Raw genomic sequence first — 14,062 nt, forward strand, 5'->3', positions numbered from 1 at the left:
AATCAGATAGTACTGGAAGACTGACTACATTGTAAGCATTCAAGAACAACAGTATTGTCACTAAGGACTTAACAGAACTTTCAACTTCTCATCAACCTGGAACAAACCTTGAACTTCTTTTCGACTGAGCTCCTAAGAGCCCCTGCCTCCTTCTCCAGTCTTATTTCTTACTATATGTCCCTAGCTCATAGTACTACAGCCCTCTCCTGCTTTTAATTCCTAACACAATGATTCCCAGAGTGTTGCTCCTAAACCAGCAGCAACTGTATCTCCTGGAAGCTTATGAGAAAAACACACTTTAAGGCTGTACCCAGACCTACTGGCTGGGGGCAGAATTGAGAAATCTGCATTGTAAAAAGCCCTGTGGGTGGTTCAGATGTCTGCTCATATTCCTAGACCACTGCCTTAACACTTCATGCCCACCCCTACCTTCAAGTTCCTTTGTTCTTCTTGCTGGACCCATGGCCTTAATTGTGTTTTCTCCAGATTCAAATTTCATTTTTATTCTTCAAGTTTCAGCTCAAAATGAGCTTTCTCCAAACTATCCTACTGAAGGAAGCCCCCATTAGCAGGACATTTACTCTTCATCACGTTTCCCTATTTACTTAACTCATAACAATTACGTGGCCTGTAATTAAATTAACTTCTTTTTAATCGAAAGATAATAGTTGTTTATATTTAAGGGATACAATGTTACATTTTAATATATGTTTACACACAGAATGGTTAAATCAAGCTAATTAACAGATCAATCACCTCACAATCTTAGCACTTTTTTGTGGTGAAAACATTTAACATTTATTCTTCTAACAATTTTGAAATTTAAAATATATTATTATTTGTTGTAGTCACCATTCTATGCAATAGACTGCCAGAGCCTATTCCTCTTTTCTAATTGAAACTTTGTACCCATGGATCAACATCTCTTATTTTCCCATCCATCCCCTCCCCCAGCCTCTTATAGCCACTATTCTATTCTCTACTTCTATGAGTTCAAATTTCTTAGATTCCACATATAAGTGAGATCATGTGGTATCCGTCTTTTTGTGTCTGGCTTATTTCACTTGGCATAATATCTTCCAAGTTCATCCATGTTGTTGCAAATGAGAGAGAATTTCCCACTCTTTTTTTTTGTTTGTTTTTTGTTTTTTTTTAGATGGAGTCTTGCTCTGTCATCAGGTTGGAGTGCAGTGGCACAATCTCGGCTCACTGCAACCTCTGTCACCTGGGTTCAAGCAATTTTACTGCCTCAGCCTCCCCAGTAGCTGGGACTACAGGCACACGCCACCATGCCTGGCTAAGTTTTGTATTTTTAGTAAAGATGGGGTTTCATCATCTTGGCCAGGATGGTCTCAATCTCTTGACCTCGTGATCCACCCGCCTCGGCCTCCCAAAGTTCTGGGATTCAGGCAGGAGCCACCGCACCTGGCTTTCCCACTTTTTTTTAAGACCTAATAAAACAATCTGTTAAGGGGCTATTGTCTAAAATATATAAGAAATTCAAACAACTCATAATAAGAAAACAAATACCCCAATCAAAAAATGAGCAAAGGCATTGCATCGTGTACATATACCATGTCTTCTTTATCCATTCATCTGAGAATGAACACCCAGGTTCCTTCTAATTCTTAGATATTGTGAATAATGCTGCAATGAACATGGGAGTGCAGATATCTCTTTGGTGTACTGCCTTCAATTCTTTTGGATTGAAACCCAGAAGCAGGATTGCTGAATCATATGGTAATTCTATTTTTAGTTTTCTGAGGAACCTCCATTCTGTTTTCCATAATGGTTATGTTAATTTACATTCCCACCAACAATGCACAGTGTTCCTTGTTCCCCACACCTTTGCCAATACTTTTTTTTCTTTTTTGTCTTTTTGATAATAGCTATTCTAACAGGTGTGAGGTGATATCTCATTGTGGTTTTAATTTGCATTTTCCCAAAGATGAGTGACGTTGAGCATTTTTTCATATATCTGTTGGCCATTTGCATGTCTTCTTTTAAGTGTCTAGTTAGATTCTTTGTTCATCTTTTGATTGGGGTATTTGTTTTCTTATTGAGTTGTTTGCATCTCATACATTTTAGATAACAGCACCTTATCAGATATATACTTTACAAATATTTTCTCTCAATCTATGGGTTATTTCTTCACTCTATTAATTGTTTTCTTGATGTGCAGAAGCTTTCTAGTTTCATGCAATCTCGTTTATGTTGCCTATGTTTTGAAGTCACATCCAAGAAATCCTTGCCCAGAAATAATGTAATGGAGCACTTCCTGTATGTTTTCTTCTAGTAGTTTTATAGTTTCAGGTCTAACATTTGAATCTTTAATATATTTTGAGATGATTTTTGTATATGGTATAAAAAGTGGTCCAATTTTATTTTTCTGCATGTAAATATCCATTTTGTCCAATACCATTTATTGTATCCTTTCTCCATTGTATACTTGCGGCACCTTTGTTTAAAAAAAACCAGTTAACCATAATGCATGGGTTTATTTTGGGGGTCTCTATCCTGTTCCACTGGTCAATGTGTCTGGTTTTTGTCAGTACTATTAAGTTCCTCACTGTCTTTCAAATCCTAGTGAACCGTAAGCCTCTCAAGGGCAAAAACCTTGTCTACCTTGGTCGCCTTTACATCTCTAATTTCTGATATTGTATTTGGTATAGCATGAGGGCTCTATTCAAAATATGCAAAACATTATTGAATAAAAGAAAGAACTAAATAACAAAGAAAAAATAAAGAAAGAAATTAAGCCATCCATTTAGAATTTAAAGCAAAATGGTTCTTATAGCAATTTATCCCTAGAATTTACCAATAAGAGCTCACATAAGTAATCTCTTACTTGAAACTGTTTTTGTTTATATTTTTTTCTTAGGATGGGTGGGGTGGTGGTATTTAATTGGCCATGTGTCCCTTGATTTCAGTCTCACCAGATGTTGACAAGAACTCTTTGGTATTTCCAAGCCCAGGTACAGTATGTAATAACTATTGAATGAATAACAGTCTGGGCTAGACTCTAGAACAATTTCTAGATGATCATTTTATAAGCTCCTATTCTTACTTCAACCTATTTAAGTATATCCTTTCCTAAACAGAGTCTATTTTATGTCAGTGTATTTAATGTATGCATTTCACACAGCAGTGTGTCAAAAAAAATTGGAAAAAACATGTCTTGGGGGGAAAAAACAAAAGCTTCAACAGTGCTTCCCACCACACATATATTGATATCAAATAATCTCGTGCAAATCAGAAAGAGGATAGAGGATATAACAATGGACACAGCTTACCTAGTGCTTATTATGAACAAGACACTATACTAAATGTTTTTAAGATATTGATTCAATTAATCTTCATAAGCACATGGTAAAGCAAATATAATTAAAGTAGTAAAGCATCAGAGAAACAGAAATTATTTTCTCATAGGAGATCTCCATAATTTCAAATTTAAATAATTTTTAAACTGTTGATTGAACCAAAAGGCAAAGATTTCAGAAAAGTAAACTGAGGCACAGAAAAGTGACACAATTTTCCCCAAAATCCATAGGTGGCAAGTGAGAGGGTAAGGTCTCAAACCCAAGCTTGCTAATTGTGCAGCCCACTCACCAAAACTCTCATGGATGTGGGTAAGCCAGAGTGGGGTATGTGCACGTGTGGTGTCATTGGATTAATAAAAGTAACTTAAGGTATTTCTAACCTACAACTGGGAAAAGGTGACATCTTGATGTAAGGATTTGTTTATGTTTTCGCTTTTTACAAGGAAAACTTTCAAATGCCATTTCAATTCAATTAAAACTAAACAGGAAGATCTAGTTTTGTCCAATTTTATGGACAGAAATCTGTATCAAATAAATATGTTTATAAGCATAACAGACAATCCTAGGGACTTAACAATTATAATTTTTCTTAAAACACTCTTCCAAATCAACATAAAATTCCAGACATTCTAAGATAGCACAAATCTATATAATTACATATTTACGAAGTCTTTTTTAGCATTGTCATTATTAATTATTAATATCTTAAACATTGAAAGGCCTTAGGAAGTTCCTGCATAGGAATGGTATAAATTACTTTTGCTCTTGATATGTGATTAACTCTCACTGACCCAGTCACATATCCCTATGAAAAAAGATGGTGACTTTCTTTGTATACTAGAGAAAATGACAAGACAACAGAAATGTGTCTGGAAAGACTAAATAAGATGTCAATGGTGGTAATACTTTCGTTTCTAATTTCCAACTCTGCTTTTAGTTCACTGGAAAACATGAAACTGCATCTCATTCCCTTATCATTTTGTTTCTCAGATAATTCTGATGGCTGCCACAAATTTCCTATCTTTTTTCTTGAATGTGGGATTGTTTCTCTCATTAAGAATTGTCTGATACAACCATTTTATGCTTGTCACTGCTCAAGAATCCACCCTTGCAGCACGTGTGCACTGATTTAGTCAATTCCTCTTCATGGCCTAGAAAATCAAAAGTTGATAGAGTATCTTTTGTTGTTTGTAGGTCCTTGAAATAGACTCTCTTCCTAAAGCTCACAACACTAGTATCAGAATGCACTTTCCCTGTTATTGCCCAAGTAAGACTTAACCAAACCTATGTTTCAAACATCCCAATTTGAAATTCATAAATAGCACTAAAGCAGCACCAGCTAGTTCTAACCAGACAAGAAGTGGATGGAGAAATGTAGGGTGCAGGGGGTAGGGGGTAAGGGGGAAAAGGAGAAGTGACAGACTTGAAGACCATATCAAGTTTGTCTTCCCAATGTGCATTCCTTTAGAGGGCCGAGGCTGGTGACCCAGGAGTGAGGATGAGGTAAGGCTGATCTATCAACCTTCACTAACTTTAACCGCAAGGAGTGAAGGGCTTAAGTCAAAGGGCTTAGACTCTATGGGTGTAACCTAAATGTGAAATTATCATAGTAGAACTCTGTATTAACCAACGGGTTTGCCTGTCCCAACAAACCACAGCTTCCATGGGAAGAAGCATTATGAGAGTTGGTGATATGGTTGGCTGTGTCCCCACCCAAACCTCATCTTGAATTGTAGCTCCCATAATTCCCATGTGTTGTGGGAGGGACCCGGCAGGACGTAACTGAATCATGGGGGTGGGTTTTTCCCATGCTGTTCTCATGATAGTGAATAAGTCTCATGAGATCTGATGGGTTTATAAAGGGGAGTTCCCCTACACAAATTCTTTCTTGCCTGCTGCCACATAAGATGTGAGTTTGCTCATCTTTTGCCTTCCACCATGATTGTGAGGCCTGCCCAGCCACATGGAACTGAGTCCTTTAAGGTGCTTTTTCTTTATAAATTACTCAGTCTTGGGTATATCTTTATTAGCAACATGAGAACAGACTAATACAAGCTATGAACTGTCTAAAGAGATCTTCCACCTTCGACTTAATTTTCTACCCCTGGTAAGTGCCTAATCTTTCTACTTTCACATTTTTTAATTTACATTTTTTTATAGGGAAAAAATGAGTGAACAGTAGTTGGGTGGAAGGAAAAAGGCACAGAAAAGATGAATATACGTAGATATATGTGTATGTGTGTGTATTTATATAAGTCTCATATAAATAAGTCTATAGAAACCCTAAAGGGAAATTTTTGAAAATGCAAATGAATTATGAAAGACTCTTACTGCCTACCTGAGCAATCTATAGTCTCTACTGCTAAAATATAAAAATTAAAGAATTGAGAGGCTTCAGGAGAATGTGATGCCTAATTTTATGTGTCGAATTGACTGAGCTAAGGGATGCCCAGATACCTGGTCATTATATATAATAATAATGAAATATTGTTTCCAGGTATGTCTTTGAGGGCATTTACAAATGAGATTAGCATTTTAACTGGTAAAGAGATAAAGCAGATGGTCCCCAATGTGAGTGGGCATCATCCAATCTGTTGTGGTCCTATTATGAATAGAAGAAAAAGGCAGAGGAAGGGGAAATTCACTTTCTTTGCTTGAGGTGAGAATTGGACACTGGTGCTCCCAGCTTTTGGGCTTTTCAAATCAGAGCAGAACTTACTCTATCATGCCACTTCTGCCCCTGTCACCTCCATTCCCAGAATCCAACCGTTTTGTTCTCTAGCATACAGACAGTGGACTGTGGAGTTTCTTGGCCTTCATGATCATGTGAGCCAATTCCTATCTATACATATATAAATTCCTATATATATAAAGATAAGATGTATATATCCTATATAGCATAGATAGGATAGCTCTCTGGAGAACCCTAAGTAATACAGAGGGCATTCCTGATAATAAGGATAGCCTATTTACTTAGCTGAATATATGTCTTGGACCCTTCAGCAAAGCTACTTCCATAGCTTTCAGAGTATTTCTAAATTTACAGTGCTGAGTCCCCTTGGCTTTTCTGAAGAGAGTCATTTACAGACAACATAAGATCTATTCATTTTAACTGGAGGAAGCCAAATTCACTTATATTTAGCTTTAAAAGAAGAAAGCAACAATCCCTTAAAAATGTCAAGTGCATCCACTGAGACGTGAATACGCTAGGTCCCATTTTATAGAAAATAAGGCAATGCCAGAGAATAGGGTCCCAAATCTTATTATAAAATTTCATTGGCAGAGAGGCCTAAGGGTGGTTTTATTCCCAAGATCGTGCTTTTTGTCGTGAAGTCAGGACCTACGCCTTCCCAAAGATAAGGAAGGCATCAAAACTACTCTTCTCAAGCATGTTCAGATGTTTATGGCTTCCTCTTCTCAAACGGAGGTTTTTAAAAGGCCATATGACTAGAGTCATCAGTGAAAAAGACAAACAATAAAATTTAACATTTGCAACAGTTTCACTAACACCCTTATTCTCTTCAGCCACTTCAACCCTCTCATAATACATTGGATGTAAAATTGGTTATGGCCACGGATGGGAATTGGTTGACTGAGATGGCTTCATGGTGTCTTTATCTCCAATGCCTTTTATTGGTGATATATCACTAGTAAATGTTTAACAACCAGTATCCCAGGAAAAGGAAAATAAAACTGATTTGTAACATGTGTTGGTTTTATTAGTACTCCACTCATAGTCAATTTCAAGTTACAACATGTTACATCATGTAAACTGGCTTATAAAATTCCTAGAAATTCCTGTGCCAGTGCCAGCTCTAGCACAGCACTACTCTTGATGGTCAATGATCTAAAAGGAATAGTTACAGCTTAAGAGTAAATTGATTTACCCACAGCACACTCCCATGACAGTAGAGAGGTGGGAGTTGATACTTGCTGCAGGTAGGGTATTTGTAAGAGTGAGAGGATGGCTGGTAGCATGAAGTCTTCTTCCTCAGCCCACCCTATTTTCAGGGGATACCTGGGTCACAAAGGTCAAATAACTCTTTTCAAAGTGATACACAATCCCTCATAAGTCAATGATTCTTTAGAAAATATAAACTGAGGAGTCTATCTGCTTTTCCTTGTTTTCTAGGCACTGATGTAGGGGTCTGCTGGGGCAGTGGAATATACTTTAAAAGAGGAGAAGGAGTTTCAAAGGTCAGTCTCAACAAAAAAAAAAAAGAAGTAATTTAAAATACATTGCTCTAACACTGTGCAAATTTTATCCAGAGTTTTTCAAAATGGTGGTGATATGAAAACCATCTACCATAAAGTCAGCATGGAGGACATACTCTCTGATACTCTCAGATACTCTCTGGTCATCCATGTACTCTTTCTGCTTTGGAAATAAGTAAATCCAGGCTCACACCATATGGCATAATAGGCAAAAGGTCATGGACTTTAAAATCCAGTTTAATCACTTACTAGTAATGTGACCTTGGGCTGGTGATATAAACTCTAAACCTCAGTGTCCCCATCTGCATAATGGAGATATACATTTCAACCGCATCATATGGTGTGAGGATTAAATGAGAGAACATACGCAAGACCTATAAAGTCACCTATGAAACAGAGATAACAATATCTATCAGGTAAGGTTGTAGTCACAATGGAGATACAACCTGCCAAGTCCTTAGTGTATGCCATCATCAAAGAGACTCTCAATAAAGGTCATCAGCAATTCTGCTGGAAAGGACAATAATCAGGTTTCCTCCTCTCACTTAGGTTGAGTGTACAGTTTATGAGGAGTCCAGAAACAAGATGCATTACGGTAGTGTGCCACACTGACACAGTTGTTTTGTATGCCTCTCTTGTATAATGTGGAGGAAAAGGACACAAGAACAATAATGGTAAGTTCACTGTAATGTCTGTCTCTCTTATTATTTTCCATAATAGAAATCATTTTGAAGAACTTATAGTAGGTCAAATACTATATTTTATAACATAAAATACAATGGAGAATTTGATACAATCTTTAGTTTGGGAGAAAATGAGGTGGAGGACAATATTCATCATAGTAAAGACAATTGTGGTATTAAAATTTCTTTTACCTACTAAAGGTGTTTGGCTAATTCTAACTCTGTTCTAAAATACTTTTAAAGAATCTTGAGATTTTCAAGGCATCTGAATCCAATACATTGATTGACTTTCTCAAAATAGCCAGCACTTAGCACCCAGATCCAATGGATCCTGGATCCCCTGACCACTTGTTCACCATCTGGGCAGAGGGGCACCTTACATTTCTAGAAACAAGTCATTAAACTTCAGAAATAAAGCCTGCTAAGAGAAGTTATAATTAAAGGTGGAATAGGAAGATTCTAATTTATCACCTAATACAAAAAAAGACTTATTCTTTTTATTTCATAGTTTACATCATCTGCCTCACACCAACAGGTCAATCTTAATATTTCTTTTATAGTTCTGCAGCTCCTTTCTTCCATGAATAGGATTTTAGGGAATCTCTTCCCTTCCACTAACACCTTTCTTAAAAACAGAAAGGAATTAGAAAGTTACTTCTGAATGTTCTGTAGAAACTGTCATTCTATCAGAGGTACACTGATACAAAGACTGCACTGCTCAGCAAGGCAACCTCCCCCCTGTGGATCACGGGAGTACCATGGAGAGCTCCTATCTCCTCTCTTGACCTAGAGAGATGTAGATTCTGACCTGAAACCAGCGAAGTTGGTAAACTTCTTCCTTGATATTTTTTGTCATAATATGAAAATATATGTGCTACTAACCAGAACAACAGTGTAGCAGTAGAGAGGGGGTGTGCAGCAAACAGGAGAAAGAGTTCACTTTCTTTCTAGTTCTTTGAGATTTCATGCAAAAGGGAAACTTGTTTACCTCCTTGGCCGGGTAAAGTAACAGGCACTGGGGGCATGTCTCTTCCCTCTGTCTTGGAATATGTTGCTTCACTCCTGACTCTGCTGTCTGTCTCTAGTTTCTGTCTGCATCATCCCTTCTCCATTCTAGTGTCAGAGTGATCTTGATAAAATGAAAATCTAACCCAAATCTCTGTCCTCGTTACAGCATCCTTGGGATAAAGTACAACTCCTTACAGGAAAAGTCTGTCATTACCTGTCTCTATCCTACCTCTCTCATTTTATCATCTATCATATCCCCACACGCACATTATTTCGTCCACATTGAGCTTCTTGTAGATTCCCAAATAAGCCAAGTTCTCGAATATGCTTCCATCATTCATCCATCTAAAACTTACTTGTCCTTCAGACTCAGCTCAAACTCTCTCTGAGAAGATATCCCCTGAGCGCTCCCCATGACCACCACGACCCTACATGATCCAGTGTCTTCCTTCATGCTCACATGGCAGGATGCATGTCTCTAGGATAGCAGTTTTCACTTTGCATTGTAAGTATTGGCTGATCATCTGTGGAATTCTTTGAAGTTAGAGACCGCATCTCATCTGCAGTATCCTAGCAGCCCTAGTACCTAGTCCCTGACACACAGGCATAGCTGACACTAAGTTCCTGTTAAATTGAACACTACACTCACTGGAGAAGTTAAAAATGTTTAAATACAAATAAAACACTACCCCAACCACACAATAACAAGAGGACTTAAGCTATTGACTCATCTAGACTCATTATGTCACTTCTTATACCTCATTGTTATATTTCCTTCTGAATACATTTTTGTCTAGGCTTCCGACTGCCTCATTTCTTTGTCATATATCTTCACTACCCTTCGTACTTCATGGTAATTAGTACTATCTGTACTCACAGGTTGAAGCTGAAAAAGCCAGCTTGTGAGTAATAGTCCATACCCCAATGTTAGGAAACAAAAAACTAAAAGCTTTTCCTATAAAACAGAGAAAGAGTAGGATGGCCCCAAATAATTAAAAAGAATAGTAGCTCCTGCCACAAACAAAGAGACTGTCAAGTCGTTACAAGAATGGAGGAAAGTTCGTGCCAATGGAGTAATAATGTTAAAATCATATTGATGTCTAGACTGCTTCCATAAAAGGAAACATCAAGATATTCCAAACCACTCTGTCCCTAAATCTGTATCTACACTTTGGTAAATAATTTACTTTAGGATGGAAATCAATCACTCAGTTCTCCCTACAAACCATCATTCCTTTGGATGAGAACTTCCAGATTATTTTGCCATGTCTGGATTCTCTAGGTGAGAGGATATGCTAAGCTCTGGGAATTCAAAATCCATATAGTTCTTACCCTGAGTAATAGTAAAGTCATGGAGGAGATGTAGTTGTCCAGTTTAATCCGCTAAATCCAGTCCTAAAGAGCTTCAACTTCCTTGGATTGTCTTGCATTGCAGATGGAATCCTGTCCCCTTCTCTCTCCCTTCCATTTGCAGAATAATATATAGTGGATCTTTCTTGACAATTAAACATAATGTCTAAAACAACAGTATTGCCACAAGGGCCCTCTATACTTTGAAACTGAAAGCTATCGTAAAGCTTCTTCTGACTTTAAGTCCTAACTAGTGTATATTCTTTTATTTAATTTAAATATATATTAAAATATATGTGAACCTGCTAAGAGGCAATAAAGAAAAACAAAGTTATGGTAAAATAATGAGAGAGAGTCTTTATTGGTGGATATCTTCTGGAGAGAGAGGTGCTTGTACTGGTTAGTTACATGGTGTATAACAACTAAGTCACAGCAAAGTCAATGATTTTTTAGATGAAAAGTAATTTTTTGAATGTTACCTTTGCCTTAACCACTTCTAACAACTTGGACTGATTGCAACTTCAACAGAGGTCATGAGGCCCAGTCTCCTGTTTGACAATCAGCCAAAAGACAGCTAAAATGCTTGTTCCTCCTTTGTTATTCTGAGTCATAGCAGCCTGGCACAATAGGATCAGTGGGCCATTACTGACTTTGTAAGATGCCTCTTTGAATAGTGGACAAAGCAGTTTCTGCAATAGACATTCACTAACATCTCACATGCAGTATTTTATAGGGTATTCAGGATTAAAATGACAGATCATCTTCTTCCCCCAAGAGTACTTTTTTCCTGAGATCACAAAACAGGAAATTAAAGTGCTCAACCAAAATCCCCAATAGAAAATATAAATCTCTGAAACATTTTAATGACATTGATGTCACCCAAATGCCCAGAAATATTTAAAACTTTAAAACTAGTTAAAATGACATTCTCTTTCATAAAGCCCAAGCACTTAAATGTCCTGCTCTAGGAAATGACCTCCCTGACCCAGCAAATAATAAATTAAGGGCTCAATTGGCCCTTTTTTTTCTTTCCAAGTTCTTTCCTCTATCTATGGTGAATAAATTAAGAGGAGCCAACCCCTCCATGGCAACTGCTTGGAGAGGTATTCACATTTCCAGAGTAAATTAATGTGCTTGTGGGTAGTCACAGTATGGGATGCTGTCAAACCTCTTTGGTACCTCCCCAAAATGGAATCATGTTTCTTTCCCCATGAGGTCTCCTCTTGATAGCTATTTTTCATGCATTGATCTGGGTTATCTGTCACCCTTTCAGAAGAACACAGGGTTCAGCCACCTCCCCACAATTGCTGCTGTCCAAGAGGTGTGACAGCTTGAAGATCTCTAAAGAAAAGATACCAAGGGTTACACAGGGCATCTTTCAGTCCAAAGTGGTAATGGGAACAAGAACCTTCTCTACCTTGCAGGTCAGCTTTGGTCAACGCAACTTTGTTAGCAAAAGAACAGAAAAAGCGAAAACAATAACCAGAGGTTAGTAAGAGGTAGAATAAACCAGGATAACATTACAGAAATGAAAACGCAATCTGCATAACCAACATCACTCAGACAGACAATTGAAATGCTCTACAGGTTCACCAGAGACAGCAAAGACGGGGATGGGGATTGGGGCAGGGTGGACGCGCAGACTAGGGACAGAGCCGGCCTCCTCAGAGCCAAGTCAGCAGAGCAGGGCAGGGGCGCATCAGACTTGACAAAGCACAGGCAAAACAGGCAACAAGAGCCTTCTCACATCCACAGCCAACCTCGGGGAGTGCATGGTCAGACTGAAAGACACGTGTGTGCAATCAGATGGAGCCCACAGAAACAATTCTAAACATTAGGAGCTGAGCATGGAAGAGTCACTTGAGTGTACCCCTTGTGCCCTCTTGCAAATGCCACCCAGGAATTTGGCACCAGAATTAGACATTTGGATCATGGTGATTTGGGAACACCAAAAATCTCAATTTGTTTAATTTTAAAAATATATCCAAACCCAAATAGTTGTGGGCAAAAGGGCACCAGATTAATGTCATTTTTATTTATTCATGCCAGTTTCAAAACAAAGCACGTGTATTTCTTTCAGATGTTTATCATCTGCAATTGTTAAACCACATTTCTAGCTGATCATGCCTTGGCCTCTGCAGCAAAGCTGGCCTCTATATAGGAAGATACATTTACCAGTCAAGTATTAAATCAGGTATGATTTAAAAAAAAAAAAAAAAAAAAAAAAAAAAAAAACAACCCTAGCTTAAATTGAGAGGTATCAAGTTACAACTAAATGTTGACTAGGAGTTGCCCAGAAATTGCACTTCATATCTAAATTATACATTTTGCATCTATCAGAGACATAAAATCAAATATTAGTTTCAAGAATTTTTTCCTTTTTGCTACTCATGCTTGAGAGCTGAAGAGTAGTAAATTACTATGTTTTTAAATAATTTTGCTAGCACTTTGGGAGGCAGAGGCTGGTGGATAACCTGAGGTCAAGAGTTCGAGACCAGCCTGGCCAACATGGTAAAACCCCATCTCTACTGAAAATACAAAAATTAGTCAGGTATGGTGGTGGGCACCTGTAATCCCAGCTACTCGGGAGGCTGAGGCAGGAGAATCGCTTGAAGCTGGGAGGTAGAGGTTGCAGTGAGCTAAGATCACGCCACTGCATTCCAGCCTGGGTAACAAGAGCGAAACTCCATCTCAATCAGTCAATCAATCAATAAAATAAATAAAAATAATTTTGGACTCTTTCACCTTTTATTTTACCTGCTGTCATGTGTCTGATATAATAGGGAAGGTAATACATTTACTAACTAGGGATCTTAAAGTGTCATTGTCGATGACTTTGATGGAAACATATATTAAATGTAGATAGATACAGATATTTATCTATTTCTCTGTGTGTGTGTATATAAATATGTTTATCTGTGTATTCTAGATTTGCTAGAATATAACACATCTTGAGGAGATCCTGGTCTTAGTTCTTAGTTATAAAACCTCATCCCCTACTTGTTTACTATTCTATACAAAAGAAATGATAAATTAAGAAATGTGTTCTGTTTCCTGTGGTCCTCATACTACCTAACGCTCAAAGACCTTCTTGGGGGTCTCATGCTCTACACAAGAGATTCAGGATACAAATCATGCCCTTTTGCAGCCTCTCCAGTGTTTTGCACTCTCTCTTTACCTCCCCACCATCTTACACAGAACCCTAAAATGCTCCTGGGATCTCTTGCAAGGGCTTACTCACAGTGGTACAAACTTCCAATGACAGTAATTTATGCCTTAACCCACTTTGGGCCATTTTTCCTGGCCACTTAGGCTAATTATCTAAGTCATTTGTGTACAATCAACAAGGACTTTCTTCCCTCAGCACTCACCCTCCACTTCATCCCACCCAGCGGGGTAGGCATAATGCTCAGTGGGTAACCGTTGTAATTATCTCCATGGCAATAGAGTGCAGTGCTATTAGGCTCATGGGACTCACCATAGATT

General features: G+C 37.9%; 1 protein-coding gene across 15 annotated transcripts in view; it reads right to left on the reverse strand.

Annotated features, from left to right (window-relative positions):
- LOC105495829 (neurexin 3) overlaps nt 1-14,062 on the reverse strand; it is a 1,710,602-nt gene that overhangs the window by 868,042 nt on the left and 828,498 nt on the right. For 3 of the 15 annotated variants that reach the window (XM_011765651.3, XM_011765648.3, XM_011765642.3), the window contains one exon: nt 11,994-12,020. The exons of the other annotated variants lie outside the window; for them this stretch is intronic. In XM_011765651.3, coding sequence (XP_011763953.1) covers nt 11,994-12,020 — 27 coding nt within the window. The remainder of the gene's footprint in view (nt 1-11,993; nt 12,021-14,062) is intronic. 15 annotated transcript variants of the gene reach the window in all.

Source organism: Macaca nemestrina, chromosome 7 (assembly GCF_043159975.1).
Source record: "Macaca nemestrina isolate mMacNem1 chromosome 7, mMacNem.hap1, whole genome shotgun sequence".
NCBI lineage: Eukaryota > Metazoa > Chordata > Mammalia > Primates > Cercopithecidae > Macaca > Macaca nemestrina.